Genomic DNA, 16,273 nt, shown 5'->3' on the forward strand with positions numbered 1-16,273 from the left:
GGTTTCATAAAAATGATGAAAATGAAAAAATATGATAAACATAAAAATGATAAAATATGATAAAATATGATAAAATGTGAAAAAAATCCTAATAAATATAAAAAAATTTGAGGTAGTCAATTCTATTTAATTCTCTTTTTTCAAATATACTAAAATTTTTCAAAACACATTCATCCATATATGAAACCCTTTTAACCAAATTCCATATATTTTTATAAATATATTCATATTGTGTATATTCATGTTTAATATTGTGTAAATGAACTGCATGCTCACATAGCTCATTTAAAATATGTCCTAAATTTTTTTTATAAAACATTATTTTAACTGTTTGTTCCGTTTTATTTGATTTTATATTTTCATAATAATATCCATTATCTAATGAAAATGTAACGACTTTTATAAGTTTATCTATTTTATTATAAAGGGTAAATAATTCATATTTATTTTTAAATAATTTTGTATCAAGTAAAAAATATATATATGACGAAAGTATGTGTATTTGTTTATTTAAAGGAACCAAAGGAGCTACATCTATTATATATGAACTATTTAAATTTGGTGAAATATTATATTGCATATCATTTGCCATGATTAATTCAGTTGCTTTTTTATATAATATATTTGCTTTCTTTGTATTTTTCATATCATAATCATAAAACTCGGCTAAATGAAATATTGTAAGAACATCTTTATCCAATTTTATTTCATTTCCTAATTTTTTATCATTAATATCATTGGCTTTATCATGGTCGAAAATTTGTGTTTCTATATATTTATATAAAAGAGATGCTATTTTATAATTTTGTAATATATCTAAATTAGTTCTTGCAACTTCAGCTATATGTATTGCACATTTATTATCTGTTTTTATGCATCTAGATATCCATGGCATAAAATATGAAATGTCAGCATATTTTGATTCATTAAATTGATAATATGGTTCATTATCTTCAATAAATTCAGAAGTAAATTTGATAATACTATATTTTCCATTTCTATATAAAGTTTTATAATTTGTATCATCATATATTACTTTTTGGCAGAATCTGAAATTTTTTTTGTTTGTGCATCTAGAATAATTAGAATCTATTTGATCTGCTAAAGTGAATGCACTTATTCCTTCATTGATAGATGCACATCTATAAATATTACTAACAATATAACGAATTTTATATTTTTCATAATAATATTTTTTTGCATCAACAAAAGGTATGCAACTGGCTAGCATATAATAATCTTGAACCCGTTTTCGTAACCCTACATCTTCATATTGTGGATGTAAAACCATTTTAAAATTAGTTGTTGATCTTAAAAAGCTAGATGTAGGTATATCAGCTAATATTGGTTCTCCATCTTTTATATTTATTTTCATCCAATTAATTAAATCTAAATTATTTTGCAAATTCGATGGTTCGTTCCGTATAGTATTCATGTATTCATATTTCGGAAAATATTTTATAAATGGATATACCCACTCATAGATGCAAATTATATATATTATAATTTTTGTTGCTTTTTTCACTTTTCTATAAAAAAAATGAAAGAAAATGGAAATGTCTCACATATCAATGTAATAACAAATATATGGTATATTTATTTTTTTGTAAGTTTAATATAATTTGTTATAAATCATAGAAATAGGCATGTATCTCTACATAATGCAAATATAGTATTGAACTAGCTATATGATGCAAATGAGGTATGTGAATTAAAAAATGTTTATGTTTTACCTGAACAAAGGAAAAGAAGGGGAAATGATAATAAAAATAATGTTATTTAAAAAAGTAGTGGATCCAACCAAAGATGAAATGACACATAAAAGAGGCAAAGATAAAACACGAAGTCTTGCTATTATTAACATAAGGAATATAAAAAATATAGTTTGAATTAATAAAAAAATAAAATTTGGAGTAATAAATTCATTATATTCTATTATATTTTTTTTTCTGTATATATATTTTAAATATATTATTATATAAAAAATGTATATAATTCCAAATATAATAAAATAATCGAACAAAGCTGTTTCTTTTATCATATTTAACATATTTTTTGAAAATGGTTTAAACTCCCCTCCTGCACTATATATCATTGTATCAAAATTATGTTTCCCTATATTTAATCTGACTTTTAATAATGAAAGAACATGTGAATCATCTTTTACTTTATTTATCATAAGCATCCTCAAAAATATAAATATAAATAGTGATATTAACCCTCTTTTTAGTATAAATTTTATTTTTTTTAATATATTATAATTTTCTATAATATTATGTTCATCTATTTTTATTTTGTCTTTTTTAGGAAAATTATTATTTCCCATTTCATCATTTTTTTCTACTCCTTTGTTAATTATATTATCAGATTTGTTACTCACATTTGTGTTGGAGTTGTTTTTAAAAATGTTCATCAGCGTATGAGTTATAGATTTGTTCTGTTTGCCATTCTGTTGGTCATTCTGTTGGTCATTCTGTTTGTCATTCTGTTGGTCATTCTGTTGGTCATTCTGTTGGTCATTCTGTTGGCTATTTTTGTCATTTTTGCTATTTTTGCCATTTTTGCCATTTTTGCCATTTTTGCCATTTTTGCCATTTTTGCCATTTTCTTCACTTTTAGTTATATTTTTTTCTGAACTTATAATGTCACTATATATAATTGTTGCTAAAATTGAAATAAGGACATATGGGAAATATGTATATAACATATATCTTGGAAAAAGTGTAACAATTATTGATAGTATATAAGATAAACCCTGAATAATTAATATGTTTTTTAATTTTTTTTGTATATCATATCCCAATAAATAAACTATAAACAGACTAACAATATTGGTTAGCAAAATGAAAACAGAAAATTGCCATGTTATTAAAAAAAAAAACACACACAAAAATAAATGGGCGTAGTTTAAAGTTGATATCTGTTGAAGAAAAAAAAAATGAAAATAAATAAATAGTATATATAAATAGTATATGTAAAAATAGTATATATAAAAATAGTATATATAATAAATATAAACATGTACTACTATCGGATATCAATGGTGTATCATATATTAGCTAGACATACCAATCTATATAATATATAAATATGAACAAACATAAACATCCTTATTTTTTTATTACCTTCTTTTCTCTAAGAATAATATATATATGTAAAATAATGTTCCACATGTAAACAGAAGCAAAGTTTTCTCTTAAAGGAAATCCTAAAAAAAAAAAAAAAAAAAAAATATAAATATATATATACACATTTAAATATAAAAAATATTTTTTGTACTATTTATGTGTGAATATTATTGGTTAGTACCAGCTAATCTTATTATAAACTTTTCACGAAAACATGAAAAAAAAAGCATTATAAATATGATTCCAGAAGAATATGAGTTTCCTAAAAAAAAAATATATGAATCCATGTAGATCAAGCCAAAAGATACAATTTATAAACATCTTTTGAATTTTTCATATCTATACCTAGATATACAGAAAAAAAAAACAGTGTACTGACACTAGCCGCTTGAGAAAGAATTGCTAAAAACGAATAATTAAAATGTGTTGTTAAAATGGGGGAATATACAATATACATGTATATAGTCTTATTTGGTATTTCAAAAAGCAATATAATAATAGTGACAAAAGTGAAGATGGTGGTAATTGGCTACCTGCGTAAACATAAAAGTTGTATGGGGTTGCAAAAAACGTTTCTAATTTTAAAAGTCGCCATATTGTTCCGAGGATGATTTCTTCAAATATGAAAAAGAAATGAAAAAGAAATGAAAAATAATATAAAGGTTCTAAAACAATGGAATATGAACATTGCAAATTATTGAGCTTATTTCATTTATAAATTACCTGGATAAATATTAAAACGTTGTAGTGCATTTATTCGATTAGGATACTCGCTTCTATCGTCATTTCTAAAAATAAGATATTTAAATGGTCGAAATGGGTAGTGTATCCTTTCCAATCTAACAATGTTAATTTTATCTCATTATTTTATCTCATTATTTTGTCTCATTATTTTGTCTCGTTATTTTTTTATAAATACATGATCAGATTAATAGCATCCGAGTAATTTTTAGATTTAACGATATCATCGTAAAAAGAGAAATAAAATGATTCCTAAAAAAAATATGATATAAATTTAATGTGATAATAATATATAAAAATAAAAATTGTTTATACTGATGTGTGCTATAAATATTTTGTTTTTAATCTTCTTACCTCGGAATATAATGACACCTTTTGTTCATCATAATTTCTACAAAATTCATATTGGTATCTCTTGTAAAATGTGATAAAAACAAATAAACTAAATATAAAATGAAAAAAAAGGAAAGAAAATTACAAAATTATATACATTCATATTTTGTGTTTTCTACATAGTAACTATTTTTTTTATTTGTTATCCATTTAAAGAGGATATTAAATTTAAAAAAAAATAAATATAGATATTATGTGTTAATTTATTAATATATTTATATATATTATAATTTGAATAAAATTTACATAAATTATTACCAGATCAACAAAGAACAAAAAAACAGTCTCACTTTGCATTTGTCCATTTAAATAAGTAGAACTATTCAATTCTCGTACTTATTGAAAATGTATAGAAAAAATAAATAAAAAATGTATATAGTAAAAAAAATTTACTACCAAAAAAATTATTCGCAAATAGGAAAAAAATAAAATAATAATATTCACAAAAAAAATATATGGGCAGCAATATGAAATAAGGACTTATTTTCCAGAATAAAATATAATTATACAAAAATTAATAACTTTTTTTTATATAAATTTAAGAAAATAAAAGTTAATAAAAAAATGTTCATTTAAAATTATGCATATATAATGCCCTATATTACTCATATATGTATAACATAAATTTAACGTCTTTTTTTTATTACAGTAAAAAAAATAGACTAAACAAAAAAATATTAATATGCATATCGTTATTTGGGGATATATACGCATAAAAAATGCTTACAAAAATTGAAGCTTACAAAAATCAAGCTTACAAAATACAAGCTTATAAATAAACTAGCATATCTAAGTTCTCAAAAATATTATTATCTCTTTCTTCTAATCCTATATAGCAATTGCAAAATTTAGAGTTGCTGTCAGTGGAATTAAATGAAGAAGTATTATCATGATATGTATTAAATTGATTTTCCATATTAGATAACTGTTCCCATTTATGTTTATCATTTTGATAAAAAAGGTCTTCGTTATTTTTCCTTAAATTTTCAACAAAGGAAGAAAAAAGGAATGGAGGAAAAACTTTTGATATAATTTTTTTATTTGGAATTTTTTTTATTAAAAGATAAAATTGTTTTGTGCAATTAGGGCATACACATAAATAAATTTTTGTTCTTTTAGATTTAATTACACATTGAAATTTTAATATACTCATGTCTGTTTTTTTTTCATTTTTTTGGATTTTTTTTTCATTTCTATGCTGTTTCTCGAATTCCAATTCATTAATTAAATCACTTTCACTGTTTTTATAACTTAATATATTTTTTTGATCATTAAAAAAAAATTTCTTTACATTGTTCATGAAACCTCCAAATGTGCTACTACTTTTGTCTTGTTTCTTCTCTTCATTTTTCTCTTCATTTTTACTTTGACTTTGACTTTGACTTTTTATATAACTATGGGCATTATATTCATCATTTGAACTAGTAGAAAAATTTATCGAATCTTTTAAATTCAAATTTATTTGTCCCATATATGTTTTTTTCTCTTTTTGAGTTTCCATTTGCATTAATTTTAGCTTATTATAATTTTTCATGCTATTTTTTTTATTTAAAATGGCGATATTTGTATTTATTTCAGCATCGCTTGATATATAATTTTCACTTTCTATCAATTTGTTATTTGTTATGATATAATTATTATTTAGATTTTTAAATTGGTTTTCTTCGAATAGCATATTAATAGGATCTTTAAAATAGGAGTGGAAACTTTCCCTTTTTATTTTGAATACATTATTTTTATTTTTCAAAGTATCTTTTGTTTTTTTATAATTTTTTATATAAATATTATGACAACTATGGGTTCTCTTTGTTTGATTATTAATTTTATCGTCAAGTTTGTTTGATGCTGTTTTCATATTTTCCACTTCATATTTTCCCTTTTTTGAGTTTACCCGGAATATATTACTATATTTAACATTTTCTGTATTAACATTTTCTGTATTAACATTTTCTGTATTAACATTTTCGTTATAAACATAATTTGAACTAATCTGTTTGATAGTATAATTGTCATATTGGGGGTATGAACTTAAATTGTTATAATATATTTCATTATGGGGATAATTAGTAAAAAGAATTCCACAGCTATTTAAAAATGTGTTATTAAAAATATGAATAGATAAATTATTAGCTAATTTTGTGCTTATAAAAGAGCTATATTTTTCTAATAAAACAGTGGACAATTTAAATATTTTTCTTTCCTCTTCCAATTTTTTAATGTGTTTATTTATTATTTTGGATTCTAATTCTATTTCCTTTATTTGATCTCTTATATATTTGATACTCTTCTTTGTTTTTTTTTCCCTTTTCATAATTCGTTGTGTTGAAGAGGTTTATATTTTTTGTGTTTTTTTCTCAACCTTGTTTAAGATTTATATATTGTTGATTTTTTTTTTTTTTTTTTTTCTTCACGTCCTCATGTTTTTGCCATTTGTTAACTACACAATATGTAGTTTGGGTTATAGTATATAACCATTTATAAAAAATATTTTTACTACTTTTCTTTTTTCATTCCGTTAAAAAAAATACCAATATTTTTATTTTGTTATTTTTTTTTTTCATGGAAATGGATCAAGGATAATACTTTTGACGATATTCCACCGAAGAATCTTTTTCATTTTTCTCTTATTCACCTTGACTCATTTATTTTTATAATAATAATAATAATAGTAATTATTATTATTATTATTTACCCATTTTGTATTTTATTTTTACATTTTTTTTTACCAATAAATTTACACCCATATTAGAGTATATATAATAGGGGTAAATAAAATTGCGTGATAAAAAATTTATTACTCAAGCAACTTTTTTTTTTTTGTAAAATATCTACAAAAAAAAGTCGCGTTAAAGGAAAATATTTCATACTTTGCTTCGATATATAAATAAATAAAAAAATAATATAAAATATTTATAAGTTGTAACTTATAACGAAGATGAATAATGGAGAAATTGGATTTTGAAAATTTTATTGTTTACTGTAATTCAAGCAAATCTTTCTCTTATCTCCAAAAAAATGAAAATAGCTATAAAAGTCAGAAAAAAAAAATTCAAAATAATGAGTATGAAAAGCTAGTTGATGAAAAAAAAAAAAAATATAAATGGATAAAAAAATTATCACATAAGGAATGTTCTAAACATATTTTAGAAAACCTGAAACAGAATAATAACATAAAACACACAGAAAATAAATTTAATGGAAAAACGAAAACTAAAAAAAGGGGTTATTCACTATTATGTAATATTAACGATGAACTAATTTACACTTATAAAAACAACAAATTTATAAAGGATGCAAAACGCATGAAAGCTGCTTCCCTAATTGCTCAAAAAAAAAAAAAAAAATTTAAACCGAATAAATGTATATCAATATTTAAAGGAAAAGAAGACAGTAGAAAAAAAGGACAAAATACAGAAAATGATATTCTAATAAAAGAAAAAGGTTTTTATAATGAAAATAAATTAAAAAAGGATAATTTAATAAAAATAAAAGGAGTAGAGAAAAAAGACAATAGTATTGATATATACAAATATTTATTTAATATTTTGATTAGAAAAGAATATTATAAAAAGATATCAAATCGATGGTTAAAAAAATTTATAAATAAAAATGGTCCTTTATATAAAGAAATAGCTAAACAATTAATTAATTTGCTGATCATAAAAAATTTTGTAATTTTTGATGTTGAATTATGGAATTTTTTTCTCCCACAAAATTTAATAAATCATTTTAATATAAATTTACAATTTTTTTGTGGAAAATCAGGGAATAAAAAAACCGAATTTTTAAAAAATATATTTGATTCATTTCCTTTTAAATATTCCCATGAAAATGTTCATATTATTGATATGGTCGAATATGAAAAATGTCCTATTGTATATGACTATAGATATTTAACAGACCCTAACCATTTTTTAAATAGTGTCGAAATAAATATAGATAATAAAATAAAAAATATAAATAAAGATAATTTTTCATTCAAAATATTTGATATGCCAAAAATTAAAGATAGATATACACACTTATCACCATTAAGGCAAGATATAAATTGTGACAAAATAAAACCCCAAGTTGATATACATGATATTAGCTCAAAACATGTTAAAGCTTCTAATAACAACCTAATAGGGAAAGATTATAAAATCAATACAAATAAAAATTCAATAAATAGTGAAAAGATAGACAATTCATTTATTAATCAGTATAAATACAAAGATAAAAAAAAAATACTCAATTTTTTAGAATCTTCAGATAGTGAAGAAATGTGTGATAACATAGATTTATACTATATAAATAAAATAAATGAAAATAATAATTATTTTTTAAAAAATAAAAATTTATGTGATTATAAAAAAAGAACTTATGTAAATAATATACTTTATCCAAATTATTATGAAATTGCACTAAAGGAATTTCTAATAACAGATGTGAAAAGTAGAAAAACAATTCAGATGATTGATTTATTGAATTTAAATTTGGAATACATTCTTATCAGTTTTACAAAAATTGCTATGATTAAACAATTTGTATGGAAAAAAAAAATGTTTAAATTGTTATATAAATTTGTAAAAAGAGATAATAATAATAATACCAAATTTGAAAAAAAAATAAAAAAGAAAACATTAGGGTTGAACTTATTTAACGGAGGATATTCCTTTCTATTAATAAAAAATTTAAATTTTATAAACAATTTTTCTATTTTAAAAAAAAATTGTATTATGTTTTTATTAATAAAATATATTTTTATATGGAAAAAAATGAATTTAAATGCACATATGTTTGTTGTATCCCCAGTTTTAGATGACAATATATCAACCGAGTTTAGCAAAAGTGATATTGGAAAAAAAAGTCATGAAAATATTTTATTACAATTACGTCCTTATATAAATAAATATTTTCTTTTTATTTTGCCTAAATTTCTTCATCATAATGATAGATATATATTATTAAGACATTTATATAGAAAACACAATTTACCATATACAATTAAAACATTAAAACATATTTCTAAAATAACAAATAGTTATTGTGAAGAAAATTTGATCAAGCTATTTCAAGATGAATACAAGGAAAGAATTATTTATTTATTAAAAAAAAAAAATATAAACAAAGATGAAAATTTGAATAACATGGAAGATGTGAGTAATGTTGATAACCTTTTGAATATAAAAAAGAATATTAAAGAATTAATGTCAAAAAATAAAAATAAAAAAATGCATTTTTTTAATAAAACTCTTAATTTCCAATGTGATTCACATTTATTTATTCATGGAAAAGAAATTGAATTATATAAAAAAAAAAACTTTGAAAAATTAAATAAAAATGGTAAGAATAAGACATATGGGTTTGATAAAGTGGTGGGGGAAAATGAATTAATTAATAGATTGAAAAATGAACTTGTTCATAAGAAAAAACAAAAACGTAGTAATGATAGTGATAGTGATGATGATGTGGGGATACTATTATATGGAGAAAGTGGATCTGGAAAAACGTTCATATCAAAAATGATAATAGAAGAATGTAATTGTAATTCTATTATTATAAATTGTGCTAATATATTTAATAAAGTAATGGGTGAATCTGAAAAATTGCTAAATGAAATATTTGAATATGCAAAAAATAAATTACAACCATGTATAATTATGTTTGATGGTATCGAAAATATTTGTTTTAAACATGATTTATTTTCAAATTCTATTGATAAATTTTCTGTGCGATTAAAATTATGTTTTTATGAAAATTTAGATAAGTTGCATTTTGAAAAAAGATGGAATCTAAATTCTAAAAGGAACACTAATTCAATTATAATAATTTGTACAACAACTGATATTAACAATATTGATACTAATTTATTAACAAATCATAGAATCAAACATCTATATCAAACTAAAAGTTTTAGATTTTGGGATAATACAGATGTATATAAACTTTTTGAAAATTGCTTAAGATTTAATAATATAGATCCAAATGTTTTAATAAATTCAAAAGATTTTCAAAAATTTATACAAGAAAATATATTAAGTAGGAAAGATAAATTAACACCCCTTGACATCTCAAACATGTGTTCAGATACGCTAGCTCGCTGCATAAAAATTAGCATTTCGAATGGTTAGTGAAAATGAAGAGGAAAATTTATCAAAATTGTTTTATTTTTCATTTATATAATCTATCATATTGACATTTTTGCAACTTTTATGAGTTATATTACACATATACATATAATATACTTAATATATCCCTTTGTTATATATTTGAGTTATTTTTATTTTTTTATAGGAAATGAATTAAATATAGAAAATTTCTGCAATATATTAAAGGAGAATTATAAATAAATTGATAAATAACAGATATGCAATATTTACATCTTCTATGCTTATATGGTCATTTCACTTTTTTCCTCTCCCCACTTAAATTTTTTAATTCAATTTTCTCGATTTGTAATTACAAAAAGTATTATTTTTGAGAAGTTTTATTAATTTTTGAGAATTATTAATTTTTGAGAAAATTTTATATTTTATGATTTTTCGTATTTTTTTGGTTTATATATTTTTTTTTAATTTATCTCATAAGTATATCAGAAGAGGGAAGAAAAGCAAGAAGCCAAATTATCATATCGAAAAATTTCATTATCTAATGATAGTAATAAAAAATCAGAAACTTACTAGCATGGATAAAAAAATTAACAGCAAAATGTTTATATATTTTATATGTATTATATATACTGATGGAAAATAACCATGAACAATTATCATACATACTAATTCATTTAAAATAACCATTTCCCTCTTATTCATAAGTGTGTATATATATATATATATATATTTTTTTTTTTTTTTTAATGTAATGAATATGTTTCTTTAATCATGCATCCTAGTTTCTATTTGAAATGTATTTAAAAATTAAAAACTTTTTCTTATTTTTTTTGTGAAATTGTAATATATTGAAAGTAAAATAATTCTAGTATGTATGTGTATATAATTTATCCGAATAGCGTTTTACAAAATGGGAAGCTACATTAATTTGAGTGGATATCAAATTCCCAAGTTAGAATAAATAAAACCGAAAACATGTTTATATATAAAGTTGGTTACTAATAATGCATACATTAGTGCATATATATGTATACATAATTTACTTTTCCAATAATTAATGTAGTAATTTTTTTCGCACTTTAAGGAATGAGTTTGACAAAATGTGTCCGTTCGAACGACACAAACTTATGATGTCTCTTCGTATGTTGGAAAAAAACAAAAATGTTAACTGTGAATATTTAACTGATTATGATATTTTAAAAAAAAAATACAAATTCATACATGATGTGGTAAGAAAATGTGAAACGTGACAATGGAAATGGTCATTTTGTATTGTATAGGAATGCAGATGTCATACGGTTATGCATCTATGTTATTTTATTTTTTTATTTTATTTTTTTACTTGATTTTTTTACTTGATTTTTTACTTGATTTTTTTTGCATCCACGAACTTTTTAGTCTAAAGAAAATAACTCACTTTTGCAAAACTACTATAGCAGTATTTGCAATAAGTATGTTATATGCGATTTATCCAAATATAAAGAAGCAAAGGTAATGGACCTGTACGCATGTATACAACACTTTTTTAAATAACCTTTCCACATTTTCTTATCATATTGTACTATATTTTTTTGTGGAAAATTTGTAGATAGGGTTGAGGTGGAGAACAGAAGAGGAAATAATAAAAGGGAAAGGACACATAATATGTTGTTCTAAAAAATGTGATAATACAAATTTAAATACATATGAATTTTTATTTCAATATGTTGAAGAAGGAATCGAAAAGAAGGTAATTTGAATAAACAATTTTTAATATGTATATATAAGGATACACATATTTTTATACTTTGTATTTATTTACACATGAAATTTATCATATCCTGTTTTTCATTTTATAAAAATAAATAAATATGATAATACAAAAAAAATTAACAATTATTTAATTATAGACCAAAGTAAAAGTACGAGCATGTATGGATTGCGCATATAAATTGCATTATAGGAAAATTAAAAAATATTTAAAAAAAAAGAAAAAAAAAAACAAACAAAAAGAGAAAAAAATTAAACATAGGAGAACAAGCTCAAGTAATGAATGTAGTAATACTTCATCAAGTTTGAATGATAATCGTTCAAAATCAAACAAAAAGGAATTATACTATGTAATATTACCTTTTCTATACATATTTATGTGTGTGTGTACATATTAGGATTGAAAATTATATAATTTGTTCATTAATATGTAATAAAAACAACTTTCCTTTTTTTACTTAGATTAAAAAAAAGCTCGAAAAAATATCCTTAAAGGCTCAAGAAAAAAAAAATGAAGAAAACATGTATTTTCATGATTTGATATTTTAAATGTGTGTGTATATGTATATGTTTGCATATATGCATATTAATTTATTTGTTAGTGTATTAGTTACCTATGAAGGGTATGCTTAAACATGGAATATGATATTCGAGAATATGTTATTTGTACATTGTTTTGCTTATTTATTCACATAAAACATTAATTTTTTTAGCAAAATAATTTATTCGATCACCAATCTATACATTTATTATTTTTTTGTTTTTAATTTTATGTATTTATTTTTTATGTGTGCACTATTTTTACAACAATATTTAAATTTGGAAAATACTACAGATCTTAAAGTACAATCATTGATAATTAAAATGGTGAGAAGTAAATTAATATTATTTATGTTGATATATTAGCTTAGAATAAGCTTATTGTTCTTATATAAGTTTGTCCTAAAAATAAGTAGGAACCTTATGTATATACACATGTATAACAGATTTTTGTTTATTCGCAAAACAGAGAACATAATAAATTCTCCAAAATGGGGAAGTGGGTGATAGTCTAAAACGAGTTTCGCATAAAAACGCACACATGAAATGTGGTAATAGTGAATGAGTAACAATAATTACGCGAAAAATAACTAAAAATTAATTACGTAACAATAAATGCGTAACAATAATTACGTGAAAAATAAATGCGTAACAATAAATTATAAAAAAAATATTTTTTCCTATTTTTATTCGTCAAGCCATGACAGTCAATTATGAAAATAAAGACCAAAATTACAACGAAATTACAAAGTCTACTTGGTATGCTAAAAATAAAGAAAATTTAAATAAGGCAAAATATTTAGAAATTGATTCATTTTCTGTTATAATTGATTGGATAAATAGTCTTTTAATAAATAAAAATATATTAAATGCTTATAATATATATGAAGAGATAAAAGATGGAATAATAATTTTAAAGTTAATACAAATATATAACCCTGAAATAGAAATTCGTGGGATATTTTTTAAAGCTATTAAAAAAAAATGTGCTATGAAAAATTTGGAAAAAGCACTATCAATAATATATATGAATAATCCATATTATTATTCCCTAGTTTCATCTACAGATATTTATGAAAAAAAAAAAAAAAAAGTTAACATTTTATTAATACAACTATTTGATAAATTCGAATTTCAAAATTTAAAAAATATATCAACACCTTTACTTAATTGGTATAATTATACTCTTAAAAAAATGAAACTACCACTTTATTCTAAAACAATAAATAACCCTTTTCATATAATAAATAATAAATCAATAAATTGTTGCAATGAAAAAGAAAAATATTTATCTTTTAAAAAAAATTTTGAAATAAATATACAAAAAGACAACACCAAGGAAGACATTACAATAGATGGAAATATGAAAAAAAAAAAAAAAAAAAAAAAAATATTAAATATATTCCCTAACGATGTAAAAGAGTATAAAATAATAACACACGAAAAAATAAAAAATAAATCAAATGCTCTAAAAAATTTTGTTACATATTTATTATACAAAGATAAAGAAGAATATCAAAATGAGGTACCTTATATTGTCAAAGATTTTTCAGATAGTATAAAAATATTTTTCATATTATATAGATATGGTTATATTTCCATTGAAGAGTTGCAAATTGTGACCAAATCAAATAGGAGGAATAATTTTTTTTTTTTACAAGAATTACTTAGAAAATTAAATATACCAATTGTTTTAAAAAGCCAATATTTAAATAACCCATCTGAAATTGCAATTCTTTTACAATTAAAATATATACAATGTTTTATTCATAACAATGGTTATTCAAAAGCTATTGATTTAAAAAAAAACTATTTTCCTTCTATCTCGTTGTATAAAAAAAAAGATAAAATAAGTGCACATACAAAATGTGATCACAATATTAACAAACGTAATAGCGACCCAACCAATTATAATAACAATATATTATTAAATGATTATACTAAAAATAATTATAATTGTTGTTATGAACAAAATGATAAACAATTTTTAAATATGAAACTTAATGTACATAATGAAAAAGACATAATTGATGATCATAAAAATGATGTATATGAAAAAGTGGAATATAAAACTTGCAAAGATATCCCTAATTCTGAAATTGATAAAATAAATAAAAATTATAATAATAAAGATGGGAATGGAAAAAGGGAACAAATAAATCAATTTAGTTGTTATAATCTATCAAATGGTATGGAAGATTTATTTGAAGGTGGAAATAATTGGAATTTTAATTCATCTATCAAAATATATCAAAATAAAAAAGAGAATAATTACAGAAAAAATAGAGAACAAACAGATCATCTTCAAGATAAAAAAGAAAATATTTTGTGTGCAGATCAAAATGAAAAAGATAATTTTATTCCAACAAATAAATATTTAGAAAAAGAGCCGCTCACAATCACTCCAATAAAAATGTTAAGAAAAATGTTTCATAACCAGATTAAAGAAAATATGAATGGCGATAAAGAAAATATGAATGGTGATAAAGCAAATGCAATTGAAAAGCCCAAATTTAGTGATATCAAATAATAGTCAGATAAAAGGTGAAAAATGTGTACAATATTTTAAGTTTAATTCTAAGAGCAGTTGAATATAATTTTAACACTCCAATTAGGTGTACTATTTTCTTATTCCACGATAATAACAAGATATACATATTTTTAGAGATATTTGGAAATGGAAAATAAGAATATCTTCCCCCTTTTAAAAAGGACAATAATTACTTCATGTTTTTTACAAAATAAAAAATGCATAATAAAATTAGAAAAGGAGCCATTTATAATAAGTATAAATAATAAGATAATAATAAGATAATAGTAAGATAATAATAAGATAATAATAAGATAAATAGCAAGATAAATAGCAAGATAAATAGCAAGATAAATAGCAAGATAAATAGTAAGATAAATAATAAATTTTATTTGAAAAAAAAAAAAAAAAATATTTCGAGGTATCCATATTTTCCATCAAAAAAATATAAACAAATGATATTATAATATTGAATATCACAATCATATGTGCATATTTATCAAAAATAAATAGATACCCTTATATGATCGAAAGAAAAAAAAATGACAATGTATGGTTCTATCAAGCAAAGAAATCGGGAAGGATGTTTATATACACAATTTTATACTAAATATAAATCGTATTATTTTAAGAAAAATAAATATAACTATTAAAATTATGCATATTTTGGTAATTTTTATTTGCATTTAATTATATTTTTTTTTTTTTTTATTATAAATAAACACGAATTTGCAAATTACACATTTTTTTTTTAATTTTGATAAAAAGATCACTCATTAATAATAATAATATTGTAAGAGTGCAAGAATACAGAAATAATAGGTAAAATAAAAATTGTATTTTTTTGATCAAAAGATATACGTTTATAATACATTCATATGCGTATTAGGGTTTATATTAATATATTTCATTCATACACATAATATATATAATTACACACATTTATTATATTTTAATTTTTTTATCAAAGTAGCGTGCAAATAAAAAAAAACAATAAAAAAAAAAAAACAATTAAATAAAAAATAATATGTATTTTTAAGAAAAATTGACAAAATTGTTGGAAACCAAATGTTAAAGAAAAAAAAAAAAAAAAAAAAAAA

The 16,273-nt window shown here is 21.2% G+C and overlaps 5 protein-coding genes across 5 annotated transcripts; 3 read left to right on the top strand and 2 right to left on the bottom strand.

Annotated features, from left to right (window-relative positions):
* Positions 1-88: 88 nt before the first annotated feature.
* PY17X_1227700 (Dpy-19-like C-mannosyltransferase, putative) lies at positions 89-4,567 on the bottom strand (the record flags this gene model as incomplete). The annotated part of the gene is made up of 10 exons (XM_022956811.1): positions 89-1,529; positions 1,734-2,920; positions 3,126-3,208; positions 3,310-3,390; positions 3,474-3,530; positions 3,662-3,742; positions 3,852-3,916; positions 4,048-4,121; positions 4,224-4,311; positions 4,521-4,567. The coding sequence occupies 10 exons, from the start codon at positions 4,565-4,567 to the stop codon at positions 89-91; spliced, it is 3,204 nt and encodes a 1,067-aa protein (XP_022812658.1).
* A 464-nt stretch (positions 4,568-5,031) lies between these two features.
* Positions 5,032-6,573, bottom strand: PY17X_1227800 (conserved Plasmodium protein, unknown function; the record flags this gene model as incomplete). The annotated part of the gene is made up of 1 exon (XM_720480.2): positions 5,032-6,573. The coding sequence occupies one exon, from the start codon at positions 6,571-6,573 to the stop codon at positions 5,032-5,034; it is 1,542 nt and encodes a 513-aa protein (XP_725573.2).
* A 631-nt stretch (positions 6,574-7,204) lies between these two features.
* PY17X_1227900 (AAA family ATPase, putative) lies at positions 7,205-10,594 on the top strand (the record flags this gene model as incomplete). Its single annotated transcript, XM_022956813.1, has 2 exons — positions 7,205-10,370; positions 10,539-10,594. The coding sequence occupies 2 exons, from the start codon at positions 7,205-7,207 to the stop codon at positions 10,592-10,594; spliced, it is 3,222 nt and encodes a 1,073-aa protein (XP_022812659.1).
* A 670-nt stretch (positions 10,595-11,264) lies between these two features.
* Positions 11,265-12,652, top strand: PY17X_1228000 (conserved protein, unknown function; the record flags this gene model as incomplete). Its single annotated transcript, XM_022956814.1, has 6 exons — positions 11,265-11,305; positions 11,439-11,583; positions 11,753-11,845; positions 11,943-12,083; positions 12,244-12,453; positions 12,566-12,652. The coding sequence occupies 6 exons, from the start codon at positions 11,265-11,267 to the stop codon at positions 12,650-12,652; spliced, it is 717 nt and encodes a 238-aa protein (XP_022812660.1).
* A 691-nt stretch (positions 12,653-13,343) lies between these two features.
* PY17X_1228100 (conserved Plasmodium protein, unknown function) lies at positions 13,344-15,173 on the top strand (the record flags this gene model as incomplete). Its single annotated transcript, XM_022956815.1, has 1 exon — positions 13,344-15,173. The coding sequence occupies one exon, from the start codon at positions 13,344-13,346 to the stop codon at positions 15,171-15,173; it is 1,830 nt and encodes a 609-aa protein (XP_022812661.1).
* Between the last annotated feature and the right edge of the window lie 1,100 nt (positions 15,174-16,273).

The sequence above is a fragment of the Plasmodium yoelii genome (genome assembly GCF_900002385.2).
Source record: "Plasmodium yoelii strain 17X genome assembly, chromosome: 12".
Classification (NCBI taxonomy): domain Eukaryota; phylum Apicomplexa; class Aconoidasida; order Haemosporida; family Plasmodiidae; genus Plasmodium; species Plasmodium yoelii.